This window comes from Gigantopelta aegis, chromosome 10, assembly GCF_016097555.1.
Source record: "Gigantopelta aegis isolate Gae_Host chromosome 10, Gae_host_genome, whole genome shotgun sequence".
Classification (NCBI taxonomy): Eukaryota; Metazoa; Mollusca; class Gastropoda; order Neomphalida; family Peltospiridae; genus Gigantopelta; species Gigantopelta aegis.
In genome coordinates, this window is record NC_054708.1 from 75,696,565 (window position 1) to 75,717,844 (window position 21,280).

The window sequence follows — 21,280 nt, forward strand, 5'->3', positions numbered from 1 at the left end:
TTTACAGTTCTGCATACCAGCACCTATACCATCTTTTTGCCAATGATATTAACATTTTCGATTAACACTGACATATGATAAGTAGCGTTTTAACAAACCCAGGCAGTACATAAAACCCTAAACCTGACCCTCACTCCCAAGCTAATATTAATATGTTATGTGTGTAATATGCACTCCCTAATCAGGTTTAATATTAGGATTAACATTAAAATTGATATTAAAATTCAGATTAGGGTTAGGGTCAGAGTCAGCGTTAGGGTAAAGGTCGGGGTCAAAATCACTGTTAGCGTTATGGTCATACGGATAATACTGAAAAAAGTACAAATTATATGTCCAATTATCACTGGAGAATGGATAGTCTGGGACGAAACTAAATACTGGAAGATTCAATAATGTACCTAACATTTTAGATGGCCCAGGGTCAGAAAATTATCTACATGTCTGCCGTGTTTTCTTCTTTTATAGTTTCTTTCATTTCATTTTAACTGGACTTTCGTGCTTGCACACACCTCAGCCATTTGGATTGTCTGTCCATGATAGCGGGTTACTTGTTAATTGTTAGTGGTTAATGAGAGAGAAATTGGTGTAGTACTTAGTCATACATGTCCCAAATTGGCCGTTAACACTCAATATGGTCGCAAGCCGGTACTGTATTGCGAACTCAGAACATACCAGCCGTAAGGCCAATGACTGAGTGTGATAACCTTTTAAAAATACATTATTATGGGATCCGATACCGTGATGCGAACCCAATGCTTCACAGCGTTAATTATTCTAATAATTAAGCAGGCTTCCGTTTTTGTGTCCATGGCCAAGCTGTTATAGTCAACTGACACATTCCATGAAAATCGAAGCAGTGGGTTCGAATCCTGCTAACTGACACTTTGTGTTTTTAATTTATAATATTTTATTACAACCAACAGTGTACCAATGACATTATGAATAATGTAAAACACTGCGTGTTCCGTACAAGTAGTTACAGATAAAGATATGTTTTTTCCCCTTTTGTTGACATCTTACCGTGAAGCTCATTGGCAGATAATACCAACCAATGTCATGTATTCTACGCATCCACGTGTTTACAAACGTTTTCACAAGTTTTAAACGTTTTGCTCTGCACAATGGGCCGCGCCGCGGTGTTGAATGACTTTGGAAAATGCCCAGAAACATCGATGTGTTATACCGTTGTTGGGAACCCTGACACTGAATAGCATTTAACTTTGATAAAGATTTGTGAAAAATGCCAACAACACTGAAATTTCCAAATGCGGAATGATTCACGTGGAGTGGAAATGTTTACTGTTTTAAAAGAAAGAAAGAAAAGAAAGAAACAGAAAGGTGTATTTTTAGCTTCATCGAAAGGTGTCGTACAAATATTTTATGGATGTGATTGGTAAACAATAGTGAACATTAATTATTTATAAATACAACATTTTAATTACACGTTTTCAACATCCTAATTCAACTCCCGTCTTATTAGCATATAAACACACAACCGTACACGTGTTACTTCAGTACAAAGGCTATTTCCCCACAATCAATTTTTTTGTTAAAACTGTTATCATTTTATGAAATCATACACATCTATATAAAAAACCATCCTGGCTACGCCAGTGTTTGTAAGGTTGTTTTTAAATTGATTCTTTTCAATTAACAACAATATTTATTAAATTATTGAAATTTTATGTATGTAAAATTTCTTTTGGACGTCAGTATATGTTACTTCAACATGACATAATGATCCTCGCAATACACCCGAAATATATGTTGTCGCCTGATTTGACTACACTCACCTTTCAGTATATAGTCCACGACGACGGCGTCTTCTTCCTTGCAGGCGATGGCGTCCAGCGTCAGCCCCGCCGACATGTGCACGAGCTCGGGCATGTTGGCGGATGCAACGTCAACTGCAAGGAAATAAACCAGTTCAGTGACATGGGCAAGCACTGCGTGGGTAGTGGAACACGATTCGTTAGTATTATCATAGTGGAACATTTACAACACTATTCAAATGAATCGTATATACACAGCTAACTATATATAATTTTCATTTGAATAGTGTAGTAAATGTTCCACTATGATAGTGTTATAATAGGAATCAGGCACGTAGAAACCGGTGGTCGGGAAACACAAATGTAAAATATTTAAAATGTAATGCATATGTCCCCAAAATGTATTTGTGCCCCCACCCCCCACCCCCCATCCCCAACTATAGCATGTGTCCCCAAGTCACATATCATTCATTTGAGCCTTTGAATATGTATGAAAATGGTATTTTTAGAATAATTGATAATATACCATAAACATTGTATACATAAGCCATAAAAGTATGGGATGGGGTGAAGTAGGCAATACAAATATTAAAAGTATGTCCCACAGGGCCTCCACTTCTGCTTCTAATGAATAAAACATTCAAAGAAGCCTTCAAACAAAATATCACTATTAAAAAACGAAGACCTAGCTTAAAATAAGTGTGATGACAATAAACAAAAAATAAAGGCAAGGAAACAGAGGGTTTGACAAAAAAAGGCATCTTTAAATTACCCCCCCCCCCCCACACACACACACCCTTTTTGGTATTTTTCGGGGTGTGCACCTATCCTCTTATCCCCATCCCCTCCACTAGGTACGACCTTGTAAATGTTAAAACCTCGACATTTTGTTTGTATATTGCAGACTTCTTGAGAGAGGTCCTAAACAAAGGTAGATTTCGTAACCCACTGTACAGATATACTAAGACAACACGGCATTAGTGCACTGTAACTTAACTCCCTGGGGCGGGACCTAGCTCAGTGGTAAAGCGTTCGCTTGATGCGTGGTCGGTCTAGGATGGATCCCCGTCGGTGGACCCATTGGGCTATTTCTCGTTCCAGTCAGGACTCCATAACTGATGTGACAAATGCCGTTGTATGTACTATCATGTCTATGGGATGGTGCATATAAAAGATCCCTTGCTGCTAATCGAAAAAAGTAGCCCAAGAAGTGGCGACAGAGGGTTTCCTCTCTCAATATATGTGTGGTTCTTAACCATATGTCTGACGCCATATAACCGTAATTAATATGTGTTGAGTGCGTCGTTAAATAAAACATTTCCTTCTGTCTTCTCCTGTTACTTACACTGACAAATGAGACATCAATTTAATTATTAAATCCAGAGTTTTTTAAAACAATTTTCTAAACTGATTATACACGTATAATCATTTGATAATATATAATATATACTAATAATATTTTAACATTATATGGTATGTGATGATTTGGAACACCACCATCATCATCATAATTATCATATTGTTATTTTGCATCATCTTAATCATCATCGAAATATGTTTCAAAATGTAATATGCATAAATATATTCATTATTTTAATAATTTTATCGTTTATAAAATGGGAGATACTGAGAAGTTGTGATTTATTAACAGTGTACTAAAAGTACTGATATTCATGTATTCATGTAACTATTTGAAGAAACGATTTGATGCGATTTGTTTATAAACATTTGAATTTTTGAATGGCAGAGCAATTTCATTGGTTGGTTAAGAGGGCATAAACGCTTCGTTACTGTGTCTGTATTTCATTGGTTACTTTTAAAAGCAAAAGTCCCCACCGACATTAGCCATGTCGTCATACATAATAATAATAATAATAATAATAATAATAATAATAATAAAGACATTTTGCTATCGTCAACATATTATTGACAAAAAATTTGCTACCATAAGACAATACCCTTTGACACCCCCCACACACCACGAAAAATAAATATACATATGCATATTAAATAGATATTGATTAATATTATTACTGGCCTCGATGGTTTTAAAGCTGGTAGGTTCTAGGTTCACATCCCAATACCAGATCCAATCCTGGGCGAGTTTTAACGACTCAGCTGAGATCTGTGTGTGTAAGACTATAACACAGCAACCATTAACTAACCGACACCCAGACATTAACCTCGATTTTGGACACTGTTGGTATCAGGGGTAATGAAAAGGCAGATTCAGCTGCCAAGTCTGCTTTGGATTTGCCTCATGCCAGGGTTGGTGTACCTTATACTGATTTTATATATTGTATCAACCAATTTATCTTTTCGACTTGGCAACGTGATTGGGACGGTGCGGTTGCGAACAAGCTTCATGCTATCAAGCCGGTCTTGGTAATCTTGTGTCGTGCCCGCATCGGACATACCTATTTGAACCATTCATTTATTTTGAAGAAGGATCCTCCACCTCAGTGTGAGCGCTGTCAGTGTACTCTGACTGTACGCCACATTTTGGTGGAGTGTACCCATCTGAAAGAAATTCGAAGATATATTTGGACCACGAACTGTGATGGAATCCTTTCGATTCCAGCCAGAACTTATTTTACAATGTTTACGTGATACTAAATTTTATTCTAAATTTTAATTATATATATCTGTGATATTTGTATTTTTACACAGTCCTTTACACTGTGTTTTTATTTAACTATTGAATTTTTATATTGATGTTGATCATCACTTTGTTTTTCCCATTACCATAGTTTGACACCCAATAGCCGATGTATTTTTTGTGCTGGGGTAGCGTTAAACATTCATTCATTCATTCATTCGATTTTGGACAAACGTCTGACGTGTGTACCCAAGTCAGCGTACTTGAATTTTCAGCGAATATTTGCAAGAAGACAAATTATAATTGTGTTAAATTATGGCTAAAACCCACGCATGCATGTAACGAAGGAAGCACGATATTGAAAGCAAGATGGGTTTTTTTAAATTTCAACAAAAGCTACGTTTTAATAGCCTAATGTTCTGGCAGAGTTTTACGGTCGAGGAATAATTTCCGTTGAGGCAACGTGTCCAACATGATTGATTTCTATTTTGACTGCCAGGTAGCAGCTTTTGTAAGATATTTATACATGGCATATATTGTATCTACTATTACAGTGTTAATATTCAGGAATCTGTTGGGAGGCGGGATCGAGTTTCCCTCTAACTAACTACATATTGAATACACTCCCTGGCTCACGTATGCTAATTAGAAAGTCAAGCTGTTTCGTCTTACAGTGTAACATATCCACGAAACAAGACGACTCGGTTGCACTGTGACAAATAGAATCCCACAGACGATAATGTTAATGAAAGTAAAATGTACATGAATGCATGGATAAATGAATTAATTATTGAATGAATGAAGTTTGTTTTGTTTAATAACACCACTAGAGCACATTGATTTATTAATCATCGACATATAATTTTAACATATAGTCTTAGAGAGGAAAACCGCTACATGTTTCCATTAGTAGCAAGAGATCTTTTATATGCACCATCCCACAGACAAGATTGCACATATCATGGCCGATGCACTGGCTGGAACCAGAAATAACCCCAATGGGCCCACCGACAATTTTAATGATTGTGGCTAAATATAATATATGCATTAATATTATAAGATCCAAATTATGTCAAATAAATATGAGTAATACAACCCATCGCCCAAGGTATTGCTTAGTTTTACAGGTACCCCATACGTGTTTCAAGCACAAGGCTACTTAATACAGTGGCACAGGATGAAATAAAATTGCGTATATTTTGATAACAAATACTAACGATATATCAACCAAGCTATGATCAATAATTATGAATACTACAGCATCTCTTTCGTGGCCCAATTTCGATATGACAGGATGTTTTCACAACACACAATTATAACTCTTACTTTTAGAGATACGCTATGCATACAAGTTCAGTGGTACTTGATGCAGTGAAATAAATTACATACCATTACATACCCAGATAAAACGATTTTGTAAACAAGAAACACTGTCACATTTATCATCAATAGCAGAACTGGTAGTATTAAATGCTCCAGTAGATATTGGGTCACTTCGAACTTTGACCCAACCGGATGCTCTCCAACCCATGGAAAGATGTATGTATGAACATATGAGGCTACATAGGTCTAAGTGATGTCGCAATGCACGTGGTATATGTGTCGACTTATCGAGACGGAGTACGCTTCTTTGTTTCACTTTCTTTCTATGAATCTTTGTATCTATGTAGTGCTTGCGTCGCAGGATCGAACCACCTCAGTAGATCCATTCAACTGACTGGGTTTTCCCCCGTTCCAACCATTGCACCACAACTGGTCAAATGCAGTGGTATGTATTTTCCTGTCTGTGGGATGGTGCATATAAAAGATCCCTTGCTGCATTAGGAAAAATGTAGCGGGTTTCCTCCGATGACTACGAGTCAGAATTACCAAATGTTTGACATCCAATAGCCGATGATTAATTAATCAATGTGCTCTAGTGATGTCGTTAAACAAAACAAACAAACGTCTTCTTGTATCTATGTATGTGTCCGGCTTGTCTTACTGAGTTGTGTCTATGTGACTGTCTGTCAGTCTGTATATATATCCTGTATGTATGTATGTCCGCCCGTCTGTCTTTACATACATACATACATACATACATACATACATACAAACATACATACAAACATTCATGAATTCATACACACACTGTAACAGACACACATATACACATATAGACAAACATATACACATATAGACAAACATATACACATATAGACAAACATATACACATACAGACAAACATATACACATATAGACAAACATATACACATACAGACAAACATATACACATATAGACAAACAGACAGATAGACAAACCGGAGCCTTAGAAGGTGACAAATATGGAGGAAAGAGAAAATAGTAGCAAAGAAAAGAAAAAGAAAGAAAAATAGAAAGAAAGAAGGAAAGAAAGAAAAATGAATAAATAAAATAAAATTTTAAGAAAAGAAGAGAAAACCCAGAGAAGTTATTACGCCATAAACTACAGGCCCACCACACCACTGGTGCTCCTATTTACTGGTGGAAACGTCCCAACTGTGGCCGTTGTCTTACACCATTTGCATGTTAACCGACTGATGCATGTACGATTTCAAAGACGAGAAAGGTTCTGTTTAGAATGAAATTCTATACACTCATCTTAATTCAGTTTTGCATTTCACGGTCTAGAGGCAATATTTAATAAGCAGTTCTCTTGTCCGCCAAAGATTGCAATTGTGCCCTAATATTACAGTCATGTCGCATTACATATACGCAAACAATAGATAGGTACATGGCGGAGAACACGTAAGAGAGAAATTTGTTTTTAAAGAGACCGACACTAGTTTCAGGCAATGTAAATTATGTTTGGCTTTTTAAAGTTACATTCTCTGGTTACCATATTATAACATCATGTACAAATGTGAAATACAAGCTCAAATGCACTTTTAAAAAACTCGTGTGTGTTCGCTATGGACGGATATCGTCAAACGTATACATTTGATTCGTCGCCTGTGCCGCCATAGTTCGGCAAAGCACAAACGACAACCTGTTGTCAGTTTCAGTTAACACGTGCGTTTGCCGATTTCAAATTGTATGGTTCGTCTCAAAAAATTAAAAGAGAAATCTTGCGCTGTATGAAGAACGTTCGGTCGAGGATACGGTACTAGAGTCTTTCGTTAAAACCGGTTTGATCTTGACAACGTATTATCGACAGTCGTACCTTCCTATTTCAGAATTGATATTTTATAAAGTGTTAGTAGAACTTTCAAAGTTTAGTTTGTATACTAGTAACAAATTAATCATGTATATATTTTTAAAATAAAATATACTAAAGTAGACAATGAACGTTTTCAAATAAATATTATTTCATTTGGAAAGGGTAAAGTTAGGGGTGGAGGGGGTGTTTAACGACATCAAAGATAAAGCATATTGATTTAATAATCATCCGACCCCATACAACCGTAAATAAAATGTGTTGAGTGCGTCGTTAAATAAAACATATCCTACCCTTCCTTCCATCTGCTGTTGGATGTCTAACATTTGGTAATTTTGACATATAATCTTAGAGAGGAATCGGGTGCATGTGCCGGGGGAGGGTATTGGAGGTCGAAACTCTTACTTGCCCAAGCTTAAAACAAATTGAAATGTATTTTTGGGGGGAGCATGGCCCCATATAAACTTCGCTCAACACAGTCTATAACCCCAACCCCACTGAAATCCCTGCACACGCGCCTTGGAAACCCGCTACATTCTTTTTTTTAGCAAGGGATCGTTTATATGTACCATCCCACAGACAGGATATCACATACCATGATCTTTTATATACTCGCCGATGGGGATCGATCCAAGACTGACCGCGCATTTCCAAAAAACACCTTTTTAGCTCTAAGTAATGAATAAAAATAATATATAGTCTTTAAAAATGTTACGTAAATCGAACACAGTACCCTCTTCCTCTACCCCTAGAGCGTTATGTAATTAGTAACACCCTCTTACATGTAACGCGTATGCCAACAGCTGGCCACTGTCAAAATTTCAAGGCAAATCCCCAACCCACCGACCCATGGAAAGGTGTTGTACCATACCTCTATGGATATAAATATGTTTTGGAGATATGAGACGACCCCTCAATCAAGACAGTTAAATGTGTTCAAAAATTGCGAAATCTCACGTGATCTCTTGTTGGGGAATTCTATACTTGTGATAAGCCAATGAAAACCGATATCGGTACGAGCCCGTCAAAAGTGTCCCACTTTCGAAATACTGGCTTTGTTTTTCACCTGGATAAGCCAGCGTAGTGAAACCAATGCGGAGTACGGCGTCATATATGCACCAAACGTAATTGGATTTTCTGTTCTATATGCTTAAATAATAAAAAATATTCCGGATACTGCCGCTTTAACCCTAACATTACATATTACTTTCACTTTCATGTTTAAATGGTTAGTTTTGACAAGCGCAAGGTGTTTATGGTTATTCTTGTGTTTGTAGTAGTAGCCCCTAACCGGCCTCGGTGACGTCGTGGTTAAGCCATCGGACATAAGGCTGGTAGGTACAGGGTTCGCAGTCTGGTACCGGCTCTCGCCCAGAGCGAGTTTTAACTACTCATTGGGTAGGCGTACGGCCATTACACCCTCTTCTCTCTCACTAACCACTAACAATTAACAACTAACCTACTGTCCTGGACAGACAGCCCAGATAGCTGAGGTATGTGCCCAGGACAGCGTGCTTGAACCCTAGTTGGATATAAGCACGAAAATAATTTGAAATGAAAGTAGCCCCAAACACATTTTATGGAATCAGGAAAGATACATGTCTCTGGAATTAATTAATATCGGCAAAATTAAAGGAAAGTTTCTTGAATTTACAATACATTTTCAAACAAGCAAATTAATATAGGTTAAATGTCAAAACGATCTAACTGAAATTTGTGTGATTTTGTAACATCTTCTTCTTCTGTTTGCATTGCAAAGAAATATTTGACTTGAAAAAAAAGTATTTCAATTGTCACTAGACCATTGTAATGGTGCCAGAGTTTAATTTGAGCAGTGGTTAGTCTAAACAAACAGTCACAAGCTATATACATAATTTTGAAATCAGTTATATAATAAAATTAAAAGTTGACTAACACGCGACATATACACAGACAGAACTCGACACTAACTAAATACAGACGACATCTATGAATTGCAGACGAGATAAGTTAACAGCCGATTATCTATATAAATCGCAGACGATCTAAATTACATCGCAATAGAAAGAAAGAAATGTTTTATTTAACGACGCACTCAACACATTGTATTTACGGTTATATGGCGTCAGAGATATGGTTAAGGACCACACGATATTGAGAAAGGAACCCCGCTGTCGCCACTTCATGGGCTCCTCTTTTCGATTAGGAACATCGTAGTAGAGATATATAAATAGCAGACGACGTGTAAACTCTACTCACCGATGACATTGTATAAGCAGTAAGTTCAGCTTAAAACTTAAATACCATGAAGTAAATAACAACAAACATTTAAAATAGTTGAAAGATCGCATGCCCTCAGTGCACCTATTTCTGATTGGAGTTTTCCCCGTCCCATCCAGGACACCACAACCTTAGTTGTGAAGTCCTGTCAGTGGAACAATGTAATTAAACATCCCTTGCTGCTAATAAAAATGTAATGAATTTACTCTGTGTCAGAATTATCAAATATTTGATATTCAGTAGCCGATGATTAATAAAGCAACGTGCTCTAGTGGTCTCCTTAAACTAAACACATTTTAACTTTCAATAATTTTTTTTATTATTTTCGTGCTTATGCCCAATTAAGGTTCAATAATGCTGTCCTGGTCACACACCTCAGCTATATGGGCTGTCTGTCCAGGACAGTGGGTTTGTTTTTAGTGGTTAGTGAAAGAGAAGACGGTGTAGTGGCGTTAAAACTACCCACCGAGTCGTTATACTCGATCTGGTCTGAAGCCGGTTCCGAGATGGGAACGCGGTACCTACCAGCATTAAGTGCAATAATTTTTAACTAAAATATACTAAAATACTTTGGGTTGATTTTACCAAGGCATCGTATACCAGCTAATAAAAACCTGATGTCTAACCAAGAAAGACACAGTCTGATTTTTATTTACTGTTATTTGGCGTCGGAGATATTATGATAAAGGACCACGGAGATAATGAGAGAGAAAACCCACTGTCACCACTCAGTGGACTGCTCTTTTATGACAGTGCCTATCCCACTTTCATATTCATTGTACTTGGGTTTTTTAAGGATCAACTTTAGAAAATCCTTTGTGTTTCTACTTGTCCTGATGTATGTGGTACTGGTAGATCAAAATACATGCTATGTAAAACAGAAACGTTACGTGCCGTACCTAGGAAAGTGGGGTCAGTGACTTTAAAATTAATTTTGTTGGCTCGTTTAAGACACGACAGGTGTAACAAAATACAGGTAAAACACAATCAAAAGAACCCGGTGTTGACTTTTAATGGGTTCTGCGATTTGGGTTTTTACTATCGACAAGAAATAACAGCGTTTAGTAAGAAACGGTGATATAGGCAACCGCATTTATGTAAATGAGAACTATTTGTATAGATGATACAGCAATAATTAAAGTTAGAATAAAATAACAATAGATCTAATTTTACTTTCTGGTTTAAATAGAGGGTAGTAGAAAGAACGTGTTAAGCGTGTTTCTATAGAAGAAGGGGGGGGGGGGGGGGGTCCAAGTCAGGGGTCATCCGTTCCCTACAATTAAAATGTATAGAGTTAAAGACATAATATGAAGCAATATTTCAATCAAGATAATATTATATGGCTAATTTAAGGGCATAACAGACAAAATGAAACATGGGGTACGGGTATGGGGGAAGCTCCCAGAGGTGTCCTCCACACGTTTTAAAAGCATATTAATAACATACATTTTAAATCTTCGATGAATTATCATATACTAATTGATGGTTAAAACACCTATTGTAGATCTGTCACCAATCATACGAACAACATATTTGTGTCACTTACCTATATCGAGTAATTAAGCCACAAAAGAAAAGAAAAAGAAATCCAAATAAACTCAAATCACAAAGAATACACAAAATCACTCCGAATATTTTTCCTTCAAACTTTGAGCGAGTTTTCCACTTTTGTGTAGTCCAACGTTTATGCCCGAGTGACTGACAACAATGGTTTTTGACTGGCCGAGGTAAAACAGCCAGGTAAGTGAGCCCACATAGATCTTCATTCACGTGTTAGCCGTAATCGATTGTAACTCACAGCTTGAACAAAAATCCTTTCGATTGACGGCGATTCTTAGATACATCAAAGTGTTGTTACCTGAAAACCGCTCAACCAATCATGTCTCGAGGAATCTTAGTAACGGAGTCAACGCCGGCGAATACGAAACTATTGGAAAAAAAGATCGAGAACGTGTTGTTTGGCTCTGCTTGTCGCCGTGTTTGTCTGCACTCCCTGTCCGATCATTTCCTCCGAGTTCTGTCCTCGTGTTTGAGGTTGAAAGAAAAGCGATGTTCAAGCGTTTTGTTTACAATAGTTTACCTGATCGCTACAGCTCAAACAGCGTCACATGCCGACGGGTTTAAATTTTAATACCGCTGTATCGTTTTTAATAAACACAGCTTCGCCAGTGATGTCGTTTCGCGACATTGAATTTGCCAACTATTCTCGGTTATTTTTACTCTGAAATTATTGGCATTGAATTTTTTTCTTATGACTTGTTCACGGTAACAAAAAACTAAATTACAGAAAATAAATAGAAATCGAAGTAGAAAACAGAAAGAAAGACATCAGGACAAAAAAGAAAACCCAGAATTTTTTTTATATAATTATAGTGTTTTTAAATATAATTGTAAACAAATTATTAAATAAATTGAAGACTATGAATGAAATTAAATTAAAAAATTAAGAGAATTTCGTAACTGTATGACCATTATGTAAATTCGACTTGAGATTCACTATTTGTTAATAAATCTCGATCGATATATACTCAACGTCCCCTAATAAATTCCACCTCATCATTAGGGCAGTTTTAAAATGAGACTAGGGTGGATGGATCGAATGGTATTCCAATACCATCCACCAAGTGAATAAAACTAAATAATGTTTTCTATAATTACTTGTAAAATAATCCTTTAAGACTTGCAGGCAAATAATAATCCTGTTTTATGTTACACAGGAAACCATTTCTATAGCCATCGACTTACAGCCATCCCAACACTAAGGAATTAAGTTTTCAGGACTAGACAAGACAAATATTTTACGGCATACCCTTCTAATACGTATGAGATTAATTATAAATGTTACAGGTTGTTTTGTTTTACGACACCACTAGAGCACATTGATTTATTAATCATCGGCTATTGGATGTCAAACATTTGGTAATTTTCACATATAGTCGTAAAGAGGAAACCCGCTACATTTTTCCATCAGTAGCAAGGAATCTTTTATACTAGACTCAGACTGCCAACTGCAAGCACACAGTTGGACAACTTTCTGCTGTTACGACTTCTACGACTGTCCAGTTGCTAGTGTGATCGCTCTTACAACTCGATTCTCGTCGGATAACCCATTAGGTGAACGCACCCGTTGCAAGTCGGGAGTTGGGGGAAATTACAAGGCAACCGCTGAGTTGGTCAACGTCGTCGTAAAAGGTGTCAATTTGAGCCTTGCTCCGTCCCAAAGACAGGATAGCACATACCACGGCCTAGACCGACCGCGCATCAAGCGAGCGCTTTGCTACTGGGAGGTAAAGGTATTATTGCTGCTTATATATGTAAATATTGATTGATACATATATATATATATATATATATATATATATATATATATATATATATATATATATATATATATATATACTAGTATCTTATGCGAAAATCCAGGAACCGTAACAAAATGTTTCATGTTTGGGCACATTCCTTCCGAAAGGAAAGTGCCGTCCCATACTCTCTCTCTCTCTCTCTCTCTCTCTCTCTCTCTCTCTCTCTCTCTCTCCTCTCTCTCTCTCTCTCTCTCTCTCTCTATATATATATATATATATATATATATATATATATATATATATATATATATATATACACACATGTATATTGACATGATCGTGACACAATTAAGGTGCAAGTCACAGAACCCATGGATCGTGCTCTAGTCTCCATGCAAAATACATGCAAAACAGACCGATTTGTTTATACCAAAGTACAACATTATGTTGAAAGCAATATCGAGTTATTATTTCTTCTTCGAGCCACAAGTTCAATAATGCAAAACAGAATATATGCTTAAGTGCTTTCATATAAATAGGTAGCAGTACTGAAAAGCTTGTTGGACGAACTTGTGATCAATGTAAAGTGACAGATCTATATGGTTCAAGTAGACCAAACATACGTCTGTATAATTGTCTCTGCAAGCACTAGGAGTGTTTATACTACATACATGCGTTTCCTGAAGAAGCTGAATTTGTTTTCTCTTTTTTTTGGTCATTATTGATTGATGGAAAGACATCACCAAAACATGATGAACAGATGGATACTCAGATAGCTGAGGTGTGTGGCTAGGACAGAGTACATATGTCCTAAACTTTAATTACAAAGTATTTCATTGTGAAGCTACGGGTATATGACTAATGTTAAGGCAATAATAATAACAACTAACGGAAAAACAAATTGTACATGTGCTGTTCATGGCATTTTGATAACTAAAGTTTGTTTGTTTTGTTTTGCACTTTCACAGACATAACAGCACACACCACCGCCTTTGAAATTCCAGTCGCCGGAGTGGTATGGATGGAAAAGGTTAGAACATACATGTACATACATTTAATAGTAATTAAGCGAATTAAAAATAATTTAAATATCTCAATATCTCAATAAATAAATAAATAAATAAATATTAATTACCATATGTTAAACACCAAAGTAATATATTTAGTGAATGTAGAAAATATGAAAAATAGTCAAAATATGCAACAACGTTTTCAGAAAGAGTAATAGCACAAGCCTATGAGGATTATCTATCAAAATAATATATGTATATATGAAGGGTATACTCGAATAACCTGTGATGTCACATTTTTAATAAAGTGATAGGTTTGAATTTTAACGTTTACAACTTTATGCCTAAGAAAGCATAATTTACCCACTACGTTTAATGGCCTATCATAATTATAGGTTTTTAATTTAGTGTGTCATTGTGACCTTGACATACACGAATGTCACAATACTGACTATCTGTTTGGACATATATATATATACATACATACATACATACATAAATACATACATATATATACATATATATATATATATATATATATATATATATATATATATATATATATATATATATATATATATATATATATATATATATATATATATATATACATGTATATATATGTATGTATTATGTATGTATATATATATATATATATATATATATATATATATATATATATATATATACATATATACATATATATATATATATGAATGACAGTGCAGTAAAACTAATTATCAAAATATTTTTAGGCACAAGTGGAAATAGATAATTGTAAGATAAATAATGATTTTTGTACGTATGAATGAATGTACAGGTATGCTTGTCTTGTAAAGTGTCTGAATGAAACAAAAAATATATGTGCATTTTTTCCATATTGAAAAAGCAAAGAAAAGGTTAAGATGTAAGGTGTTGAATTAAGGCCCCTCCCCCAACCCTATGGTTCTCTGGATAATACACATTAAATACAAAAAAAGAGCAAAAACACCACCTCCTAACAAAGCCACCCCAAAAGGAACAAACAGGAACAAAAAACGTATACAAATTAGAAACAAAGACAAATGTTTTTTTTGTTGTATATTAACACTGTAGTAAGTTATCAAAAATCCTTTCTTTCTTTTAACATATGATAACATTTTATATATTCTATATCTAATATCACCTTTCTCATGTCAAAATGTAGTAACGATAAAAACAATGTCACCGATAGTGGCGATACAACACAAAACTACTGTATTTATTCTCACAGTTGGCGTATGACGGAGTATAATCAAACAAATCTGTCCGAACATCTATAGACAAAGAAATGTTAAATGTTTTGTCCTAGCGACACCCCCCGTTCCCTCCCCTCCCTGAGTTGTAGTTCCTAGCACTAGAATATAACTATACAGTGGAATGTCTTTGTTTAATTTCAGTTCAAACACTGAGGGGTTTATGTCAATATTGTATGGGAGGAGTAGAGTATGAATGGAGACAGATCGTAAGTTATAACATTGGCATCGCAACTGGACCACAAGGATTATGAACCAAAACACTGCCAGACTAAAGTCATATTTCCCCAGCACAATGTTCCACCCGTACAGTGAGTAAATGGGTGGTGATGGGTGAGGGCGCAGGAGTCAGATGGGTGGGACTGTTGGTGGTGTGGGCATGACAGCTGGCGCCACCTGTCTATTCTTTTTACGTCCAGTTACAGTTGTGTCTCTTACAGGAAATAAGCAAGTAGATACCTTAACCGGAAACAAAAAACAAGACTGGGGGTGGTTGTAGAGAAGAAAATGAGGAGAAAGGAAATAATTGCAATTCTCGAGACATTCTTTACCTTAGGCTTATGAAAAGAAAAGGAAGCAAAGGTCCAGCTTGCCAATGGGTTTATAGAATACTTTATAGAATACTTTATAGAAACGTCATAGATCATTGTTATTGTTGTAACAGCGTACAAGTTTTGTCAAGTAGAAATTAAAAATAATTTAAAACACAATTAAAAACAAATAATTTTGATAATGATGATGATGATGATGATGATATAAATAATGATAATAATAATAGTAATATAAAGACGTTTAAAGATGACAATAAAATGAACTATTTTAAACTTGATAATAGTATAATTAAATATGGACACTCTTAAACATGATAGTAATAATATAATCATTTTAAAGATAATAATAATAACAATAATAATAATAATAATAATAATAACCATTTTAAAGATAATAATATAAACCATTTCAAAGATGATTACAATGTGAACGGATATAAACAAATTTCAATATAATAAATTAATAATATAAACCAGTTAAAGATAATAATGTTAACAAGTTTAAAGATAATAATTATAATATAAACAAGTTTAAAAATAACAATGATATAAACAAGTTTAAAGATGATAACAATATGAACAATTTTAAAGATTATAATAAAGAGAATGTTACATGAGCGACAGTTATATACGATTTATCTTACAACGAGTTGTTTTAATACGTGTCTAACGGGCGACTGTCTAACAATGAATGAATAAATGAATGAATGAATGTTTAACGACACCCCAGCACGAAAAATACATCGGCTAAATAAAGTGATGATCAACATCAATATAAAAATTCAACAGCCAAATAAAAACACAGTGTAAAGAACTGTGCAGAAATACAAATACCACAAAAATACAAATATCACAGATAGATGCTGACTTTTATTCCAAATTTTAATTGTATCCCGAAGAAAATAATTCCTGACGTAAATCTGAGGTGGTGCCCACATTATAGGTGTTTGAAGCCTCGGGATGAAAACACATCAATACCTACCAATAAAAGTATTTTTTGTTAGGATCACTTGTGACCTGCTGTTCAGTGAAAAAAAATCTCAGAACAAACAAATAAACAAAAACAAAAAACAAACAAACAAAAAAAGGAAAGGAAAGGAAAAAGAAAGAAATAAAGACTACAAAGAGAAAGAGAAACGGATAAAAATAAATCCTGGGTTCAAATACGGATTTATGACAAACTCCTGGTACATTTGTTATCAATAAGCCTTCGAGTTTGCTATTACCATAATTGAAAACGATGAACACACGAATACATGTATACTATTTAGCGTTTTTATACTCAAGGATTGATATCGCCATGTTTTGTGTTAGACATAATTCTGCCCCAGACAGGTAGCACGTGCTATATGACGTCTTACCATGTATTTAGGACGTTTGTGTTGATTAACACATATAAAGGTGTTTCCAAATTGATATTGTTTTGTTGTGTATATCACGTTATAATTACCATGTTATAATTAGTTATGATCACGATATGTTATACAATGATTATCGTGTTAAAATTACCTTTTATACGACACTTTTGAAGCATATTTTATTGCAGAACAAATGGATTAGGCCTTCTCAATAATACACACTTGTTACGACAGTAATATATTTTTGCAAATTTAAATATGAACAGAAATAAATATTATTGAAAGAGAAAAAGAAAGAAAGAATAAAGGAAGCAGAGAAAAGGTGCAATAAAGTTCTTTATGTGTTCGATAATTAGACAGTAGGTTTGCTAAAAGAAAATGCAAAACACAAACGAGGCATCGCCATGATTACGTAATGGCTGCAAAAAAAGAAAGAAAAAAGTCCATACATTATTTACTACATAAGGGAAACGTTTTGTTTCATTTATATACTCATTGTCATATACTTAAACAATATTTCGTTATTGTCTTCTTCCATTAGGACACTTTTACCATTTAAAACCAGTTGTAAATTTATTGGCTGAAATCTATGCAATCAATTCCAAAGTTGACTTTTCTACAGTTTCTTTTTAATACATATATAGTTTATTGCATTAAGTATTACAAAACACTTATAGCTAGATTTTCTATAATTATCTGATTACTGGAAGATAAACACTAGTAAGAATTTTAACATATTTGGCAATCTATTGTATATTTTAGGCAAATGTAATTTTTTATGATGAAATTAATAAAAAAGGAATTTCATACATAGAATGTTGTTTAAATTGATTATTATTTTATAATGTTATAGTTTTGACAACTGGTGTCGCTGGTCATTCAGTTCATGCAGATATTTTATTTTATTTCAACTTTGTTGGTACACGCCAACAACACAATATGCATTCGTATTATAAAAGTAATTTTCTATTTGTACTATGTAGACATAGAACTAACAGTATACTGTACTTCTATTATGTAAATAAATTATGTCAAACGGACCAAAATTTAAAACATTTATCACAATCACATTTGGCACGCATATACTTCTGTTAGGTTCTTACTAAATCATGACAAACGGGCTAAAATTAGTTTTGTGTTATTACAATCACATCTGATATAGGCAATAACCTTTGTAATATTGTAGTATTGTATCAACTCTGTTTGGATCCATTCCATAATGGGTATAAATGACTTTAAATAACTTTTAAACATTATTGTAATATCATTAATCGGATAATTATTACTTGACTCAAAAATCCCAGAATAATATTTTCTTTTTGTCAGGTTTATTGACCTGCAGATAAATATCATTAATACCCTGTTTAATGTTTCTAAGTAAAGTGTATTCCTCACTGTTCAGGCTTTGCGTTCATGGGTGCCCAGTGTTGACAGAAGCTCGTGAATCACAGTAGGTTAATGCGACCGTCTAGCGCGTGCCAGAAATTAGACGGCACTGGGTTCTTTGTAAGTACTCCTTTTTAGGAACGCGTCTTATTTAATCGTAAGGATATTTGGCCAGTTAAACTTTTAGATTGGTCAAAAATAAATTAAAGTTTGTTTTGTTTAACGATACCACTAGAGAACACTGATTTATTTATCATCGGCTATTGGGTTTCATAAATTTGATAATTCTGAAATATGGTCCTCAAAGGAAACACGATTACACTTTGTTTTTACGAGCAGCAAGAGATCTTTTATATGCATTTTCCCTTAGACAGGATGTAAGAGTAAAATGCCAACAGTTTGTTTTAATATAAGATAACTTTGGGTTGGAGACTGATTGATAAATTTGTTAATGATTAAACACCAAGAAATAAATTTCATGCGATCAGATGGGAATTTTTTAAAAGCATAACACTAACTTTTATCCAGAAATACACTAAAGCAAGAGGACAAAATATCTCTAAACAAGAAATATATGCTATCTTTGCTGTGGGAGAAAGTGCAATATAAAAGATCCCTTGTTGCTAAAGGAAAAAATGTAGCTCGAGTTTTCTTTGAAGACTTCGTGTCAAAATTACCACATGTTTGGCATCTAGTAGCTGATGATTATTAATCAAGATGCTCTAGTAGTGTCGTTAAACAAAACCAAACTTTTAAAACTGATTTTCATAAATTAATTCAGGAGGTTGACCTATTCACGGAACTGCCCAGCTTGAATTCTGATGGGGCGCCGATCATGAAATCTGCGGTCAAATCGATTCCTTGTTAGTTCTTGGTGTGTGTCTGGTTGGCGCGATGTTCCTGCACGGGTTCAATCAAACAAGCCCCCGCGGTGTGACCGCAAAACACGGCCATCCCTTCCGTCAGTCAAACAGTTCCTCGTGGCAATGTTCGAACCAGCCAAATTAGAAAGGAATGCTTGCTTAACACAAACCGCAGCACAGTGTTTAAACCAGCGGTCATTAAGTGTCGTATTCATTTGGTAACAGAAGAAAAAATGTATTGCATCCCACGTTAAGACACGGGTGTAGTGATTTAGAAACAGACTTATATCAATATGGCCTTAGCACCAAATCCTCGTTTAGTTGTGGGTATTATTTCGAAAACAATTTTCATTTGTTCTATGAATGCATTTTATATGACACCACTACAGCACATTGATTAAATCAATCATCAACTATTGGATGTCAAACATTTGGTAAATCTGACTCACCCATTTTTGTTCATATTTTAATTTACAGCAATACATCATTTATATGCTGTTTTCCCCACAGACAGGACAGCACATACATCAGTCATGTGGCTAGCTACAATAGTGTAATGAAATAGTTGATCAGTTCTGAAAACGAGGGCTCGCGCGAACCCTATAATATCCTCGCCACTACCTGACAAGTTATGTATCACAAGCTGACATTGTGCGCATGGGTAAACAATTTTTTACATTCTTCCATCAAATAACTGTTCAATGTACCTTTCTTGGACAGAATACTAGTAACTAACTACAAGAAAACATTCTGCCCAAGACAAGGAACTATCACTAAAATAACTAATGCTTATACATTACAAGTGTTAAGATTTGAAGGTTTAAACATGTGACCAGAGAAAGGACACAGGGCGCCGAAATGTCTGGTTACTGGGAATATATGAGCTTATTTTTAACTGGAAATCTACGTTTTGACAATAAAAACTTTGTTCAGTGGGGCGAGTTGGCGGAAAGGCGGCTGATGTGAGGACTTGGACACTCAAGGCAAGAATGTCGAGGATATCTTCTGACGCTGGACACAGCCAACAACAAACTCTAATGTAACAATAGTTAATTGATCTAATTAAACGCCTCGTGTGCTGTTTGTCTCTAGTGTTGGTTCAGCTTGGCGCATGTCCGTCCGTCCGTCCGTCCGTCCGTTCACGCCTTTTTGTATACCATACATTCCCCAGTTCTATTTCTAGACATTCCTGTTCATTCATTCGTTCATTCGTTCATTCATTTATTCATTTATGCTACCGAGAGAAGGCCGGTAGGTATGTAGTTCGTATCCTTGTATCGGTTTTATCTATGATCAAGTACACAGTCATTTCTCTCTCACCAACTGTCACGGGGATTCTATAATACCCGTAACTGAATAAAACACGATTGTCCAAATATCTCTCCTAACTGTATATCTATTAGACCTCTCTGTAACAGGCAGTATATACCCACTTTGGCTCGTCTCTAGGTATGATCAGAGATACGATCTATATATAAAGTATATATTATTATAGCACGTTTAGTTCACTAGAAAACACAACAAAAACACAATACACTTTGGAATCTGTATTAACCTACGCTGACCAATGTACAGCCGCAGTAGTTAATTAATAACAACAATAATAACAACCCAGAACTGATCACTTAATTAGTTAATCTCTAGGTGTCTAGTTTACACAATATGCTAATCACTTCACCGTGACACAACACCCACACGTGTGATAATTGAGAAACGCTTCCAGGGGAACTT

At 35.1% G+C, this 21,280-nt stretch overlaps 1 protein-coding gene across 1 annotated transcript in view; it reads right to left on the reverse strand.

Moving 5' to 3' along the window:
* LOC121382767 (nuclear receptor subfamily 5 group A member 2-like) overlaps positions 1-21,280 on the reverse strand; it is a 220,271-nt gene that overhangs the window by 160,441 nt on the left and 38,550 nt on the right. Inside the window, exon 2 of the mRNA XM_041512349.1 lies at positions 1,794-1,907. Within this exon, the coding sequence (XP_041368283.1) occupies positions 1,794-1,907 (114 nt within the window). The remainder of the gene's footprint in view (positions 1-1,793; positions 1,908-21,280) is intronic.